General features: G+C 36.0%; 1 protein-coding gene across 3 annotated transcripts in view; it reads right to left on the bottom strand.

The window, feature by feature from the left end:
• Nucleotides 1–17,046, bottom strand: part of NADK2 (NAD kinase 2, mitochondrial) — a 42,611-nt gene that overhangs the window by 9,762 nt on the left and 15,803 nt on the right. For 2 of the 3 annotated variants that reach the window (XM_045787270.2, XM_045787273.2), the window contains exons 5-9: nt 11,946–12,029; nt 10,410–10,546; nt 7,513–7,591; nt 4,673–4,738; nt 3,241–3,336 (exon numbers count right to left, since the gene is read on the bottom strand). In XM_045787270.2, coding sequence (XP_045643226.1) covers nt 3,241–3,336; nt 4,673–4,738; nt 7,513–7,591; nt 10,410–10,546; nt 11,946–12,029 — 462 coding nt within the window. The remainder of the gene's footprint in view (nt 1–3,240; nt 3,337–4,672; nt 4,739–7,512; nt 7,592–10,409; nt 10,547–11,945; nt 12,030–17,046) is intronic. The other variant, XM_045787272.2, reaches the window with a different exon arrangement.

Here is a 17,046-nt window from a genome sequence, read left to right as displayed (position 1 = left end):
CAGCTTAGAAATGGTAGTTTGACAAAGTTATTAATGTACAGAAATGTATAGCTTTCCCTCAGCCCTTCTGGCCCCCAGGCTTCTCTTCACTCCCCCCATTTTCTAAAGAGAAAAAGAACAAAAGACGAATGGGAAATGCAATCACAGCAAAAGAACGATCAGTAATGGGCGGGAGTAAGGTAGAAGATGTTAGAAGCAAGCAAGCTACGTAGGGCTGAACAGAGAAGAAAGAGGCTGAGTGACTGAGGTGGCAGGGACAGGATATAGTTAGGGACAGAGATTTCTAGACCACAACATCGGAGACAACAGGAGACTTTAATAAGCAACATAGAAAAGACTGAAATCCTAATCTAAGCCATACTTACTCATGTCCAACATCAACACAGGACTCAGCTCTAAGGTGTGTGGCAGTGGAGGGCAGGACTACTTCACAAGCCTAATGGCTCTTACTCTTTATGCTCTTCTTACTACTAAAAGGTGAAAACTAAAACTATCAAAATCACACAGACATTGACACACACCCCAATGCAAAAGTCAAAGCTGATTCACTGCCTTTAAGCATAACCACTATTTCACTAAGATTAGCAAGTTTACCTTGATAATTCTGCAATACAACCTAGTGACACATCTTTGAACTGTAGGAATTCTATAGACAGCTCCCCCTCTGCATTTACAAAGCTGGCAGTCAAAAAGGCCTTGGTTTTGTAGTCAAGCACACCTGTGCTTGTACCCAGTTTCTGACACTAGTTGTGACCTCACCCTAATTATTTATCCTTGCAAAGCCTCAATTTCTACCTTTATAAAACAGGGATACAACTACTTTCTTGCAAGATTTCTGTAAGAATATTGTCAATGTATAAAAAGCACCTAGCACAGTGTACTCAAAGTAGCAGGGGCTAAGTAACTGATAGCTTGTATTATAACGCATAAAACAGAGCCTACAGACTCACAGGTCGGAAGATAAAGTAATCTTATTTTATCTGTTCCATTTCCCCTCACTTTGCAGAAAAGGAAACTTGTACAAGATCACAGAGCTAGTTGGTGGTTTCGCCAGGGCTCTAACTTCCTGGCTAGTACTCTTTTCAGTTATACCACTTTGCCCACTTTCGGGAGGGGGGGGGGATCAGAATACTAGGAAAAGAGAAATATCTAGGAAACCATTTCTGATTCTCAATAGTTTTCAACAAGTAACACATCACGGTGAGCAGAACAGATGTTATGATGAATTAAAGCAGTTAACTGTAATGTTTTCATTTTATGAGAGGGCTACACAATAATTTTATAACATTTTAGATTAAATTTATTTTTTCAAACAACTATTGTTTAAAGTCACTTTAGAAATGTAGTTCTCATTGGCCCTCAAGAAAATGAGATATTATCCAATCTTTAAATAATACTTTTCATTTTTCTCCAAAGGTTCATTTATTTGACAAAGATGAGGATTTTTTTTAAAAGATGTGAAGTTATAGAGTACTTATGAATGTGATGTCTGAAAATTAATTCAAAATACTATGAGACAAAAGGAGACAGTAGGGGAACAAAGGAAAAGGTTGGGCATGTGCTGATAATCACTGAAACTGCCTAATGGGTATATGGATATTGATGATACTATTTTGTCTAATCTTACATATAAATGTTTCCACAATAAAAAGTTTTAAAAAGTTATACTGAAAAAGTATTACTCCATTTTAAACTACCCAAACTTAAAATCACAGTTTAATAAGTACTGTTTTCCACTGTATTTGTGAGCATGCATTTATTTAAAAATAAACTGAGTGAATATATATTAGGTCATGCTATACACACAAAAAATTGAGGAAAAAAAAAAAAAACCCACACACAAAACCATGAGTCACCATCCCAAATGCCTCAAGTTGCTTGAACCAGCCGGTGTCAGCCAGTTAGAGAACTGATAATGTGGTAAGTGATGTAACAGTGCTATGAGGAAAAAGTGCGAGGGATGCACCGAAAGGGTTCGTTATGCTGATGAAAAGAACGAGATCCTAGTAAGGATTTCCTACACAGAATGACATTTGAAGACTGGATTTTTCAGCCAGGGGATGGAAAGTGGAGAATGTTCAGGCATTCAACCCAGGAAGAAGATGCACTGAGCAAAAACAAAAAGCCCAGAGAGAACGTGTTGTGCTGAGAATTTCAAGTAGCCTGCAGTGTCCCAGCGTGCTGGTGGGTGAGGGTAGGGCAGCAATAGGCTGGGAAGGTTCCTTAGGTCACATTTAAAGGGTCTTACACACAGACTGAGTAATCTGAACATAGTCAGAAGTAAATGAAACTTTTACAGCACAGAAGGCATATAGCCAAATTTATCTACATTTTAGAAATACTACGCTGTTGGCAGTTTGGATGACAGCCTGAAGAATAAAGGCTGAGGCACAAAGAATATTCACCACAAAGCTGGAGGCCTGGACCAGAGAAATAGCAGGAGGAATTGAAAGAAAGGGGCAAGGACTTCGGAAGTGTGACTGGCAGGATTCAGAGACTGGTATGTGTAAAGGGGAGAACAGGGAGACTCAAAAGTAAGAGCAACGATTGGGGGAGTAAGGTTTTTTTCCTCTAGAGCATGAACTCAGGGTAACAGTGATCCTATTAAGCCATACAGGGATCACAGGGAGAAAAACTGAAGATAATAAATTTAGTTTTGAATGTGTTGAATTTGAAGGTCTATTAACACACTCTTTGGTAGGTAATTTTCAGATAGGAGTTTGTGCTCAGGAGACAAGAGAGCTCCGGATGAAAGTCTGGGAGGCATCTGCATGTGTATAACCAAGAAGCAGCAGCAATTACCCAGAGAGAGGTGAGAGCGTAAACAAGAGACAGGAGCCCAAGTTATCTCCAGTTAGGCCTTTGCCGCAAACACCTCCGGGGCATTTGCTCTTGTGTTACAGAACTTGTTTTCATTTCTTCATGATTATTTAAAGTATTTTTCATTAAAAAAACATATATAATCCCCTAAAACATTCCTCATTTTCTTCTTTCTCTTTACAAACTTAGTGCAATAGGCTAGATAATGACCAAATCCAGGCTACCGCTCTAATCTACAGTCAAGGCAGGACTTCTGGACCCAACTGATGAGTAAAGCAGAAAGTGAGCCAACCAACATACCACCACCAGGCTACCTCTTGCATATCAGAGGCTTTAGATAAACCGACGTGCAGCCTCGAGTAAATTACATTACTTAAAATATTTCACAAAAGTCAATAAGCAACATCCCAAGCTACTCACCAGGCCTTTGATCCTGTTCCAGTACACAAATTGAGCCCTGAACTCTTCTGTTTTTCCCATGGACCATCATCAACTGAAATCTCATAGTAGGAAGCCCTATGAATTGAGAATATAACACTGGATTTGCTGAACTTATGGCTCACAGTAAATAAGACAAACATCATTTCTTCAGAACTAATGAAATCTAAGTGGGCCAGCTAGACTTAGACATACCTGACTTAGTAGGCACGCATACCATGATGCTAATACCAATACTGAGTAAGTGAAAAAGTTTAAAAAAAAAAAAAAAATCTGCATATCTCCATCCCTTTGATTCATATGCTCCTTTCTATCAATATTTCAACATTTCAAACGAGGGCTGCTTGTAAATTTTTACCTACCATAGCTTCTACCGTTTTTACGGAATCTAACACACACAGAGCCTTATTTCAGAATTCAAAAAGAAAATACCATTCTTAATGTGAGTTTCATTCTTGGTAGCTAGCTAGTCCTCGGTAGCTCCAAGTCTGTATCTAACCCCTCAAGTTGCCAGAAGTTTCTGCTCAACTTGTGTTTAAGTTACATACTGATGTGCCTTTTGAATTTATAGTAAGCTAAGAGAGATAAAGTTCTAAAGAAAATTCTCAACTAGTACTGCATCAGTGGACAAAACTAGGAATAAAACTCGAATTATGATTTCTTTAAAAATTTCTATTTCTTAGAGTATTTCATAAATATGAAATCAAATGGATTTTCTGACACCAGCAAAAGTGACACTTCTTTAACTGCATGAATATATAAATTTGCAGTTATTAAAAAAAAAACTCTTGAATCATGTAAAAGCCTATTTTGTAAAACTATATCTTAAAATAATGGTGTCATTGATCAACACTGGGTTATTTTTGTCCAGCAAATAAAAAAGTTAAATTCTTAATATAGCTTTTCCAATAATGACAATTATTAGACATGCTTGCAAACACTAACACTCAATGGATAATTTATCTCTTAACCCTCAATTCTCCTGCCAAACTCAATCTGTAAAGGTTTTACATGGCACAACTTCTTTTCATGTTTTCTCTGAAGTCACCATTCTTCAGAAAAGATAGCAGACTCTCATATTCACATTTAATCTATTTCATAGCTTTGTTATGTCTTCCTACAAAATTAGGAATTTTAGGCAATTAGGAGCCTATTACATTCAGACAAGCCAGTCAACTCTATAGGAATGGCTGCTATTATGCCAGAATCACATAGAAACAAATGAGATTAGAGGTAAGTGGGGATAGAAGAGAAACAGGTGGAGAGGAAGAAAAGTATAGTCAGGTAAGGGGTGTTGAGCCCAAAATGATGAGCAAATTTAGTGTCATTCTCACATGCAGGTTTATCAAGATTAGTCAACTCGGAATTTTTGTTTCAGGGAAATTATTTCTTTTAAGGCAGCAATAAAACTCACAGTCCCTTTAGAGTGGGTATACTTCTTCTTAAAGTGTCCACTGCTACAGCCCAAGAATAAGACATTCTAGGTTAGAATAGAAAACAAAAAAAAATTGGGCTTTTAAAATGTTCTTAAATCTAAGAACATTATAAATGAGGCAGGAATAATATTGCTGCACTTCATATTTTCCAAGCAAAGCTCTTAAGTTTCCAGGGCACAGTGAAGCCTCAATATAGGACCTGGAGTCAGAAGTACTGGGTATACATGACAGTTCTGATGCTAACTAATGATAGGACCATGGGCAAGTTATGTGAACTCTCCCAGTCACTTTTTCACGGATACATACAACTACCTTTCTCACAGGGTTGCTCTGAGCGTGCAATGTGGTAATACACACAGTATACACAAAGCCTGACACCGAGCAGCCATCCAGTAAGTATTCATTTCCTTTCTGCCTAAGGAGTCCTTGAAAATAAGTTCTAATACCTCCTGTAGTGAAAACTTTCTCAATAGCATCAGAAGCGAACCCACTGCTGTCCTCATCTTAGTAAGGATATAAGGGGAGGCTCAACACAAAAAGCAGCAGCATCAGACATTATTTGGAGATAAACTAACCAAATCACTGCTGCCACAGAAAAAAAAAATCAGTCTATAATCTAGTGGGACTTCACTGAATTCCCAGAAGTCTGTCAGTTGATCCCAGTTTTCCTCCTTTTTAAGTTATTTGATTTTTAGTAAGTACAAATTACAAAGCAACACTAGTAGAAGCTCTTGGAAGTTATAACCTTTAAAATACACAAACAATAACATAAGCCATTAAATGGCTTCTCTAGAATCAGCATAAACTCAATAACTTTTTTACCTTTGTCATCTATTTTATTATTTTTTATTCAAGTTTAATTAACCTACAGTGTTGTATTAGTTTCAGGTATACAATATAGTAACTCAACAACTGTATCCGTTCCTCAGCCCTTATCAAGATAAGTATTACTCTTAATCCCCTCTATTCACCTAACCTCCTTTCCCCTCTGGCAACTACCAATTTGTTCTCTGTATTTAAGTCTGCTTTTTTCTCTTCTTTCTATTTGTTTGTTTTGTTTCTTAAAATCCACAATTGAGTGAAATCACAAGGTAATTGTCTTTGACTTATTTCACTTAGTAGAATGCCCTCTAGGTCTACCTATGTTGTTGTAAATGGCAAGATTTCATTTGTCATCTAATGCAGACATTCTCCAATTTCATTGAAAGTTGTTGCTCTCTGCCTTATGTTTTTAGTAATCATGATTAATCACTAATTAGAATTACATTTCCTGCCTCCCCTATCACAAAGTATCCATTATTCATTTCCATATTGCTTCAAACTTGATATAGAGCAAAAGAAAACAGTTTATGTATAGCATGGGTCTTATTACTATGTTAAAATAAGTATATTTACACTTTATGTTCTTTAAAGAATATATTTTTATTTGATTTCTTCAAAGAATTTTACTTTTAATTACTTTTTAAAATTATGTATTTTATCACCCTTCAAAAAAATAAGATGTTATTTACTACCTTTATTTACCTTGACATCCCTAGTGACTTGCATATAGCACGTAGCAGGTACACCATACATTTTACTGAATAAATTTAAAATTACATTAATCAAAATAATTACGACTGATAAAGATTGTTCAAAGCATTCTACTGAATCAGGCTTTGTTCTTTTCAGTACTGAGTTAGTCATTGGGTAAAACACAGATATCTTTTTTAATTAAGACAAATACTTCCCACCATAATTAAACTTCTTATGAAAAGACAGATCAACAAACAGAATTTCAGAATATATGGGACTCTCAGTAAACTAGCGAAACAACTACATGACCTTCAAAGGGTCACACAGTTCTGAGAGCAGCAAAGTGGGACAGAGACTCATCTCTAGTTTTCCACCCCTAATTTACTTGTATCTACAAAAATGAGAAGGCAAGTTCTAAATGACAACCAGGAGTTAAAAAAACATTACATTATGGCAGTCATTTTATAACTGGTAATATCACATGAAAGTTTTGAAAAAAAAAATTCTGCTGACCATTTAAGGCTAAATTATATTCAACACCCACAAAACAGATTTCCTCAGTAATAAAACCATATTATACTTTTATACTCCTAATGAAGAACTTTATTAACCTTAGTTTTTGCTAATAATGGTTACAAATCTTAAACTGCCCATACACTCGGCTTATGATGTAGTAGTATTTCTGCCAAAAATTGTTTAGTCTGAATCTTATGCAGAGAAAAAAAAATCATACAAATCTAAAACAAGGGATATTCTGCAAAGCAACTGGCTTAGACTATTCAAAAATATTAATATCAGGAATGACAAAACAGGGGTGGGACTAAGGAATGATTCTTAATTCTAAAGGGCCGTAATGGCAAAATGCAATGCATAATCCTTAACTGGATCCTGGATAAAAATAAGCAAACAAATCAGCCTTAAGGAACCTTATTAAGATAATTAGTTGGGAAGTTTTAATATGGACTGTCTATAAAAGTTTTATAACTGCAAATGTATGCCTAGTATATTATTCTCTTAAACATTTATAAAGTACCTATATGATAGATTAGGCTCTGTAGTAACAGAACCTGAATAACTTTGTTTAACCTGGGGTTTCAAACTCTTTTGCTCATAGAACCTTCTTTCCTCTTAACATGTATTATAAATGTGTGAGAAGGTTTTGGAAATATTTCATTAAATAATTCACTTCTATCCCTTATACCATATTAATTATTCACAATTCTTAGGTTGTAGAAATCAAATAAATATCTAAAAAATACTAAAACATTACATTCCAAACTCAAGCACACAGGTTTAAAAGTACCTGGATGACAGACTCTCCCCAATGAAGACTTCATTTAGTGCCCTCACTGGCAAAAGCTGGGGTCCTGAAGCCTCAGGTCCTGTAGGTAATGAAAAGAAAAACAACTTGTTTAAGTTTTAGAAATATTAGGATTTAAATTTTATAAAACATTAAAATATTCATACTTTTGTTTCAATAGAATCCATACTTTAACATTAACACAGAAGTTAAATCTCATATTTAGAGTATTCATAATGAACCTCAAAATCACCTAACATATTGGCAATGAAGCCTCTCTTTCTCCCCAAAATAAACCTTAATTCTTTTTTTTTTTTTTTTTAAGATTTTATTTATTTATTCGACAGAGATAGAGACAGCCTGCGAGAGAGGGAACACCAGCAGGGGGAGTGGGAGAGGAAGAAGCAGGCTTCTAGCAGAGGAGCCTGATGTGGGGCTTGATCCCAGAACGCTGGGATCACGCCCTAAGCTGAAGGCAGACGCCCAACCGCTGTGCCACCCAGGCGCCCCAACCTTAATTCTTCTTGAAACAATTTTTGAAGAGTGGTGAAATAAGACTTATCCATCTCATAAGATTCTTGTTGTCACACTTAATTTTTCTCTGCAAGCTTCAGATGTGGAAATAATCAAGTACTTCCACAGGAGCCACTTTGGATTTAAGCAGCAAATTACATGCATGGCTCATATTGGAAACCAAATCTGTTATCTACTGGAGATCAGATTTTTTTTTCCTCCTCAAACAGAAAACCTTAGAGTGTTTTTAGCAAGAGTAGCACTGGAGGAACACTGCCACATCTAGTTACTAGTTTATGTGATGAAAATTTTAATAATAAACCAACCCTATCTTCCCTTCAAAGTATACAGGTAATAAAAATGTATTCCTCACTAACTTGTACACAAATACAGTCCAGTAAAGGATTTTTTTTTTAATCTGAAAAGTTAAAAAAAAAAACAAACTATGAGAGACTATGGACTCTGGGAAACAAACTGAGGGCTTCGGGGGCGGGGGGTGGTGGTGGGAGAGAATGGGATAGGCCGGTGACGGGTATTAAGGAGGGCACGTATTGCATGGTGCACTGGGCGTTATACACAAGTAATGAGTCATGGAACTTTACATCAAAAACCAGGGATGTACTGTATGGTGACTAACATCACATAATAAAAAATTATTATTAAAAAAATAAATTTAAAAAAATTAAAAAAAAAAAACCTGAAAACTAAAACGTTTTTTTCTCTGTAATCTTTTGTTCTAAATTAGAAAGCTAAATCAGGGATCAAACATGGTGGCATATTTATTAATCTCAAAACCTACTCCTCTATTCCAAAATTCCAAATGGTAGCTTCCTAAGAAATGTTTCCTACAAACCTGATGAGAATTTAATTAGAAAAAATGAGAAATACACCTTGGAATCTTCCTAGATTTTTTCCTCACAAAATAAAGCTATCAAACAACAAAAAACACTCACAAAAAAGCCCTCTACAGTAGTCCCTGGACAAAGTAAATGTCATACAATTGTTACTAACAAAAATATTATAATAAGCAGAGTGATTTCCAGTGTTACTACTGAGAAATCAAACTATTTTGAGTCCAGATTCTTCATATATAAAATAATCGCCACCACTACTTCCTCTCTGGAAGCTTACAGCAACTTTATTTTATCCCTAGTATTCTGACATAGCTTGGTATAAAATCTTTTATCATTAGTTACGCTAAGTATTTGTGAGTCCTTTCAATTCCAAGAATGGTACCTAAGTTTTGAGAAATCTCTTTGAATTATTTTTTTGAACATTTTCTCTTTTCTACAAATACCCTTAATTAGATATGTACATCCTGGATGTTACTTAATAACTACGTGATTTTGTTTGTATATATATTACCTTAGTTTGTAAAACTAAATAAACAGTAAATCTGAGACAGGAATCTGAGCAATGAATCTCTGAATACCGATCTAGAGCTTTCTTATAAAGCCGCTGAAATTCAAAGCCAAATCTCGAACATCTCCGATGATAGCAATAACTTCTTTTGGCTAGGGATAAAGTAAGATTTCCAACTAAAAATTTAGAATCTTTAAAACATGACACGAACACATAGTTTAAGAAAAGCCCAACCTATAAAGCTATAAATCACCATGAAAAACTCTGAAAATAATGAGACAAGACAGAGACAAAGCAGATATGTAAAGGTAGCTTTTCCTGATAAGTTGAACCAAGAAATGAAACACAGGAGGAAAAAATTATCTTTTTATACAGTCCACAGGTAGTCAGTAAGATCTCTTGGGGTCTTCCTGTATCATGAAAGTCTTAAAATTACTGGAAAAGGTGGGAAATATGGCTTAAGACTTCACCTTAAGACTTATTAAAAAAAACAAACGAACATATATCACCTTAAACTACTACTCTCTTAGCAGCTTACAGAGATGTCTGAAACACAAATCTAAAGGCTGCAATTCAAAATTTCCCAACAAAAAGGTTTTAATCAACAACTATAACACTGGTAGATATATTTAAATATGATTATACAAATGTATAATTATTAAGAAATCTTCTACAGATTAGGTCATTTCTACTGCTCTCTTTTTTGACATTTCAAAGATTAAAGCCAAGAATCTTTCCTTAAATATCAACTATTTTCTTAGACATTTTATAATTCTTTCATAATCAACAAGTTTTCAAACCCATCCTAGAAAATATTTCTTCTGGAAATACACTTATTTCTTATTTCTGTATCTAGTCATATTACATTTTACACCTGAAGTAGTTTGCTGTATTTTCTTAAATGTGGTCAGTGGCACTAAAATCCCCAAATAAGTTAATTATAAATTATTACTTCTAGAAATTAGAAATCAAAGGAACAAGAAGTTAAATATTGCCCAAACACGTCTAATTCCCAATCTACCTACTTTCATCATGAACTCTTTCAATGTTGAAGGCTCTACTGTGTTGATTCAAACTTAGCTGCTGTTCGTGAAGGTCCACAGGAACAGGGTTTATGCCAGTCCCTTCAAGGTACAACCTGATTCGCTGCCTCCATAACCACCTTAGAAGAGTGAAGGAAAAGCAGATATGTTAAGATAAAGTAAACTTAGCATTAAAATTTCACCAAATTAAAAAATTCATATTAAAAACTTCGTTATTCCATGAACAAATTATACCAAAACACCTAACACCCACAGGTTCCTCCTCAAAGACAAATCCAGAGATTTAGTTGTCTTTTCAAAAATAATAGAAATATCTAATGTATTTGTACAAAATCTCCCACATAACTTGAATTAAAGTCAAATTCTTTATCAAGTGTCCATTAAATTTAAGATACTGAGTAAGACAGAGTTAGTTGTATTTTGCTCATACGAGAGCATAACATGCAAAAACAAAACAAACACTCTGAAATTAAAACAATATTATGTTAAGGTGGTTAGACAAAACTCCCTCTCCTGGAGTTCTATAATGATGATTTTTTTACAATAAAAAAGAAATCAATGACAAATTTTATAACATTTAACATTACACCTAAAACTTAAATGACATTTTTGATAGAAGGAAAAAAATTGGGTATCATTGATTTTAAAACCAAAAACTGATATATCAAAAAGCCAGTGGGGCAGATTCTGCTAGATTAGTATATAAAAATACACTCCCACTTGGTAGCTATAAACTGGTCATTTGTAGAGGTGCCAAACTTCTGAAATGATCAGAAACTACAATCATTACTAATGATTCCAGAAATCAATAAGATTTAATACAATTTCACACACACACACACACACACACACACACACACACACACACACAGAAAAGCTTTCTCAAACTAAAAAATCTGGTCCAAGTTAGGAAATAAAAAGTCGTCCAACTTGGCTCTCGATCTCTACTATAATCACCAACCCCATCTCAGCTCCTCCCTCCACTCTTCTCTTTTCAGGATAGTCTGACCACTGAACAAATTAAGTGAAAGAAATATGACAAAACAGCCCCCTACTAAAGAAACACTTAAATATGTAAAATAAAGAGACTGGGAACCTCAGAACGGTGGAGTAAACCCAACCCTCGGGCATTCTGGATGGGAGAGGAGGATATAAATATAAAATCTCAGAACGTGAACGCTTATTTTTGGCCAATAGTTTCAACTAGCTTTCTACCAAACTGCTAAGAACATGTAACAACGTTAAGAAAATAGAAACATGGCCTCTATCTCACTGATGGAGAATACCCCTCTACTTGCATTTGGGTTACAGGCCAAGTGGCATTTGTCAGGGTTTCTCTACACAGTTCCAGTTGGACTAGAAGAAAGGTAGAGGTGTGTGTGACTCAGCTAATAACAGTAGCCATAAAGAGTAATACATAACTATGCACTAAGCCAAATATTCTCTAACTTGTTCTATACAATAGCATTTCTAATGGCACATAAAGGTATTTATAAAACGACCGTAAGAAATTCCTACCTGAACTCACCACGATAGAACTTCTGTAAGGCTTCTGGGAAGGAATGTGTATATCGAACAGGAAGACATAAATGACCCTCGGACCTTTACGAGATTTGTAGTGGTGTAAAGGGAAGAAAAAGGAAAAAAGAAAAAAATTAATGCAAAAGGTATCACTAAACTACAAAAGCCAGACATGAAATTTTGTAAATTTCTGTTTTATACTTCATTTTTTTTTTTGCCACAAAATTTTCTGTACTTTCAGTAAGACAAAAAACCAAATAGAAATAGTGGTTTTATACCCAGCTTCAATGCCATAAAACACACTACTAAAGTTTCCACAACACAGTGAAACTAAACAGCACACGTGCCACCGATTGATTACCCTACAAAATTACCTAAAGGTATAGTGGTGTTTGCACCCTACCTTTAAATTATTTAACATAAACTTTGGGCAAGTCACTTTAGCATCAGCTTTCGCATCTCTAAAAGGGTGATAAAACCACTAATCTCAAAAGGTTATTGTGACGAATCACACTATATGTGAAAGTGAACCATAAATCCCTTTTAAATATCATTTAAGATATTCTAAGTCATAAAGAGAAATCATAAAGCTAATCCAATCCTATCATTTATTCAAAAAATATATAAGGGTGAACTGCCTTCAGGGAGTTAAGGGCTTGACATAGAAGACAAATTTTTTTTTTAATTGCAAATTAAAAAGTGTTAACATTGCCTAAAGCTGATACAGGAAGATGAGAGAACGTGGCACCTAACATGAGGAAATGTGTCCAGAAAGCTCAATCATCATCATTTACATGATGCTTTGATCTTGAAGGAAAGGTTAAGAGGAGACTTGGCAAAACAAACTCTTAATAACTGTACATTAACTTATAAGCATGAAGAACAGAAAAAAAGTCTTTTACCAAGTTGTGACAGGTCAATTTCTTTATCTGTGAGGATCAACACTGAAATTAAGACTAGGCCCTAAGTTTTTTAATTTTTATATTCACTGCAACACTTTTACACGGTGCTAAGTATATAGAGGGTATCAACAGTCATTTGATAGAACAATACCTGCTAGGGTCCACTACAGGTCTACAACACTGAGAGAGAACAATCTCTCATGAGATTATAGGCAGAGCCCAGCCAGGGCTGTTAGCACCGGAAGGCTTAACTTGGCCTGGAGGATTCACTTTCAATGTGGCTCACTCACAAGGCTGCCAAATTGGTGCGAGCAATTGGCAACAGGCCTCAATTCTTCCCCATGAGAGCTTCTCCACGGGGCTGCTTGAGTATCCTCACGTCATGCTAGCTGACTTACCCCAGAACGAGCAATCCAAGAGACTAATACAAAAGCTGTAATACCATTTATGACCTGGCCTTGGAATCCACACACTGTCATACCATATTCCACGGGTCACACAGGCCAACCCTGACGGAATACAGAAGCAGGGAGAGAACCACATAAAGGAGTGAATGCTAGGCAGCTACCCTGGAGGCTAGCTACCACATGCCTTCTATCCCATTTTAATTACGAAGCATTCAAATGTCATAATTATTTACTGGGCTCAATAAACCGAACGCAGAATACAGACAAGACACACCGAAGTTTTATATTTAATTTAGATGAGTCCATGTAAGTGAACCATCTTAGAAGGGTATCCTCCAGCCCAAGTCCAGCCTTCAGGTGCCGGCAGGCCCTGCTGACTAAAACCTCATGAGAAATGTCAAACCAAACCACCCAGCCAAGCTTCTGAATTCCAGATACACAGAAACCATGAGCAATAATAATTGATTATTACTGTTGAAGCCTCTAATTTCTGGTCTGATCTGTTATGCAGCATTTGATAACTAATACTGAGGAGAGGAAATTTAAATTGAAATTAACTTCTGGGCTTATTTAAGCCTTGTGAGTCATCAGAGTACTTAAGAAAAAGAAGTCAGGCAACCTGAATTACCAAACAAGCTAGGAGGCTTAATACACTATTGGCCTGGAGACAAGAAGAGAAACCAAACGACTTCTAAAGCCTATTATTCTAGGTAGAAATTAGAGAAGCAATACTGCCCGTTTACCAGTTTCAAAATTCCCACAAGCTTATATGAGTAGTAAGCCAGCTTTTTGAAGGAAAATATATTTCAACAACCTGTATACAATGTGATCACTAAAGAATCTCTTAATGATACAGAAATATGCCATTAAGAAGTTCTAAAATATAAACGCATCAACACTGAAGGCAATCAAAAAATAATTACTGAACCAATGATCTCGATTACTTATATTCAAGAAATATTGGGGCGCCTGGGTGGCTCAGTCGTTAAGCGTCTGCCTTCGGTTCAGGGCGTGATCCCAGGGTCCTGGGATCAAGCCCTGCATCGGGCTCCCTGCTCTACTGGGAGTCTGCTTCTTCCTCTCCCAATCCCCCTGCTTGTGTTCCCTCTCTCACTGGCTGTCTCTCTGTCAAATAAATAAATAAAATCTTAAAAAAAAAAAAAAAAAAAAAGAAATACTTACCCAGCTAGGTTGGGGTCCTAGCCCTACTCCCTAAGATCATTTAATCACTCATTTCAAAGGTTTATTGTTTGTGGACTATGTATAATATCGTATCAGTGTTAGAGGAATTAAAATACAATCCTATACTCAAGAACTTTATAGTCTAATGGAAGAGACAACCAAGCAGAAAATAATATGCTCTCTACAGAGAATTATAGTCAGAGTCCAGGAGAGGCAGCAGTCTTCAATGAACAACTACACAACTGAGTAAGTGGTATAAGGGCACTCTAGGCAAAAGCATGTATAAGGGCATGAAAACAATATGCACCTTCTGGAGAACTCTTCCTCTTACTCTTTCACAACCTACTGTTTCAAGTATCAACAAACCTCCTCACCAGTGGAAAAGCCTCCATCCATGGTGTTAGCAGATGCTCATACCTGACAGTTACACTTAAGGTCAGAGTGGTTAGTGGAGGAATTAGGTGAAGGTGGTCAAAGGTAAAAACTTCCAATTATAAGATAAACAAATACTGGGGATGTAACAATACAACGTAAGGCCTATAGTTAATACTACTGTATATTTGAGTTATTAAGAGAGTAGATCCTAAGAGTTCTCATCGCCAGAAAAACACTTTTTTCTCATATCTATATGAGATGATAAATGTACACTAAGTTTACTGTGGTAATCATTTCACATTATGTCTAAGTTATTAAAGCGGTACACCTTAAATTTATGCAATCTGTATGTCAGTTATAGCTCAACAAAACTGGGTAAAAAATGCAATTCAAAAAAAAAAAAAAAAAAAACAGCCTTAGGAAGAATCCTAGGCTGTTCCTAGAAGGACTTCAGTAATTATTTCTTAACTTAAGAAAGTATAGTGCCTACGAGTAAATGAGGATCAATGAAACTAAAAAACCAAATAGGCAACAGATGGTGAAAGATCATATTACTATACTAAGGAATTTGCAACATATTCTGAAGGTCATGGAAAAACCCTAAAAGATTTTAATTTAGAAGGAGATACAATCAGATTTGTACTTCAGAAAGAACATGAAGATAAAGTGTAATGGATGGGTTGGAACGAGCAAGACTGGAAGCTACTGCGGTAATTTAAACAACAAATTACAAAGGCCTGTGTTCAGTAGCAGTGAGGATGGCAAGAGATGGACTCAAAGGTAAGCTCCCAAGAACTCAGCACTAGAGCCATAGACCAATGTGATAAAGGGGGTGAGGGGCGGGTGGGCCCTGCTTCAGCACACGTTGGTTCCATTCATCAAGTATGGTAGGGGAAGGGAAAGGAAACGGTTTCATTTGTAGACATGTTGCCGTTTTTTTTTCTTTTTTTTTAAGTAGGCTCCATGCCCAATATAGGATTTAAACTCTTGTTTAACTTAAACCCCGAGATTAAGGGTCCCATGCTCTAAGACTGAGTCAGCCAGACATGCTACATTGTTAATGCCACTGGATACTTTCAAGTAGAGGAAAGTATGGCTAGAATAGCATGAAGAAAGAGAAAAATAACAGGAGAGAAGGATAGCCAGGGACCAGAAAATGTAGTGTCTTCTATGTCACTGTTCAGGTGACCAACTGTCCAAGTTTGCCTAGGACTGACAATTTTCCCAGGACATGGAACTTTCAGTGCTAAAACTAGGGAAGTCCCTGGCAAACCAGGGTGAGTTGGTCGCCCAAGTCAGAGTAAAGAATTAGATTTTATCCTGGGTTAGACAGGGAGCCACCATAAGATTCTGAGCACAGAAGTCAGATAATATTATCAAGCTTTCATAAAATGATTACTCTGGCTACAGTGGGAAGAGAATGTAAATAAGGATGAGAGTGGAAGCAAGATCAATGTTGGCTATAAATATTTTGGAGTCACCAGGATTTAAGTTCAACTACAGATATTAATCAGTTATTCTGGAGACAGTATAAAAAGTTAAAGAGAGAAAGATGGCCCAGAGGATATGTGAAAATGCCATTATTTAAGCAGTGACTTAAATATAACATCCTTCAAAAGAGACAAAGAAGTAGCCACCAGGGTAGGAAGAAAGGGGGAGAAGGTTATAAATGCCAAAGAAGTACAGATGCAACAAAGGAGCAAAAATTTCCCAGAAATCAAGTAAGACAAGGACTGAAATGTTCATTAAGTTCAGTAACCAGGACATCACTGGTAAGGCAAAAAGAATGTCAATATGAACTGGTTGGAGGCAATCCAGAAAAGATGGCAAAGATGGCAAAACATTAACTTAAATAAGGACGTAGAGATACCAAGATACGGGGTAAAGAGGAAAAAAAAGAATAATAACCAAGAGAAAGACACAGGGTAAAGGATTTATTAAATTTTCTTAAAAGAGGATAGTCTTTAAAAAGGTTTTAGCCTCCGAGGAAGCATGTTGGAGAGAGGGGAAGAAAGGGAACAAATAACAGAACAAGATTTTCTTTCAAAGCCAGGGAAAAGTTGAAAAGTCCAATGATTTCCATCTCCTTTATGAAGTAAGAGAAGCCTAATGCTGAAGGAGGAAAAGTAAGGAAAGCAAGGAGCATACAGAAATTAAATAACTTTGAAGAAGCTATTGCAGAGAATGGGGAAGAGAGAGGAAGACCTGAGCCACGCGAAGTTTTTTGAACAA

This window comes from Ursus americanus, chromosome 15 (genome assembly GCF_024610735.1).
Source record: "Ursus americanus isolate L20-20 chromosome 15, mUrsAme1.1.p, whole genome shotgun sequence".
Taxonomy (NCBI): domain Eukaryota; kingdom Metazoa; phylum Chordata; class Mammalia; order Carnivora; family Ursidae; genus Ursus; species Ursus americanus.
Note: the sequence above shows the minus strand (reverse complement) of the source record. Positions and strands in the feature narration are given on the sequence as shown.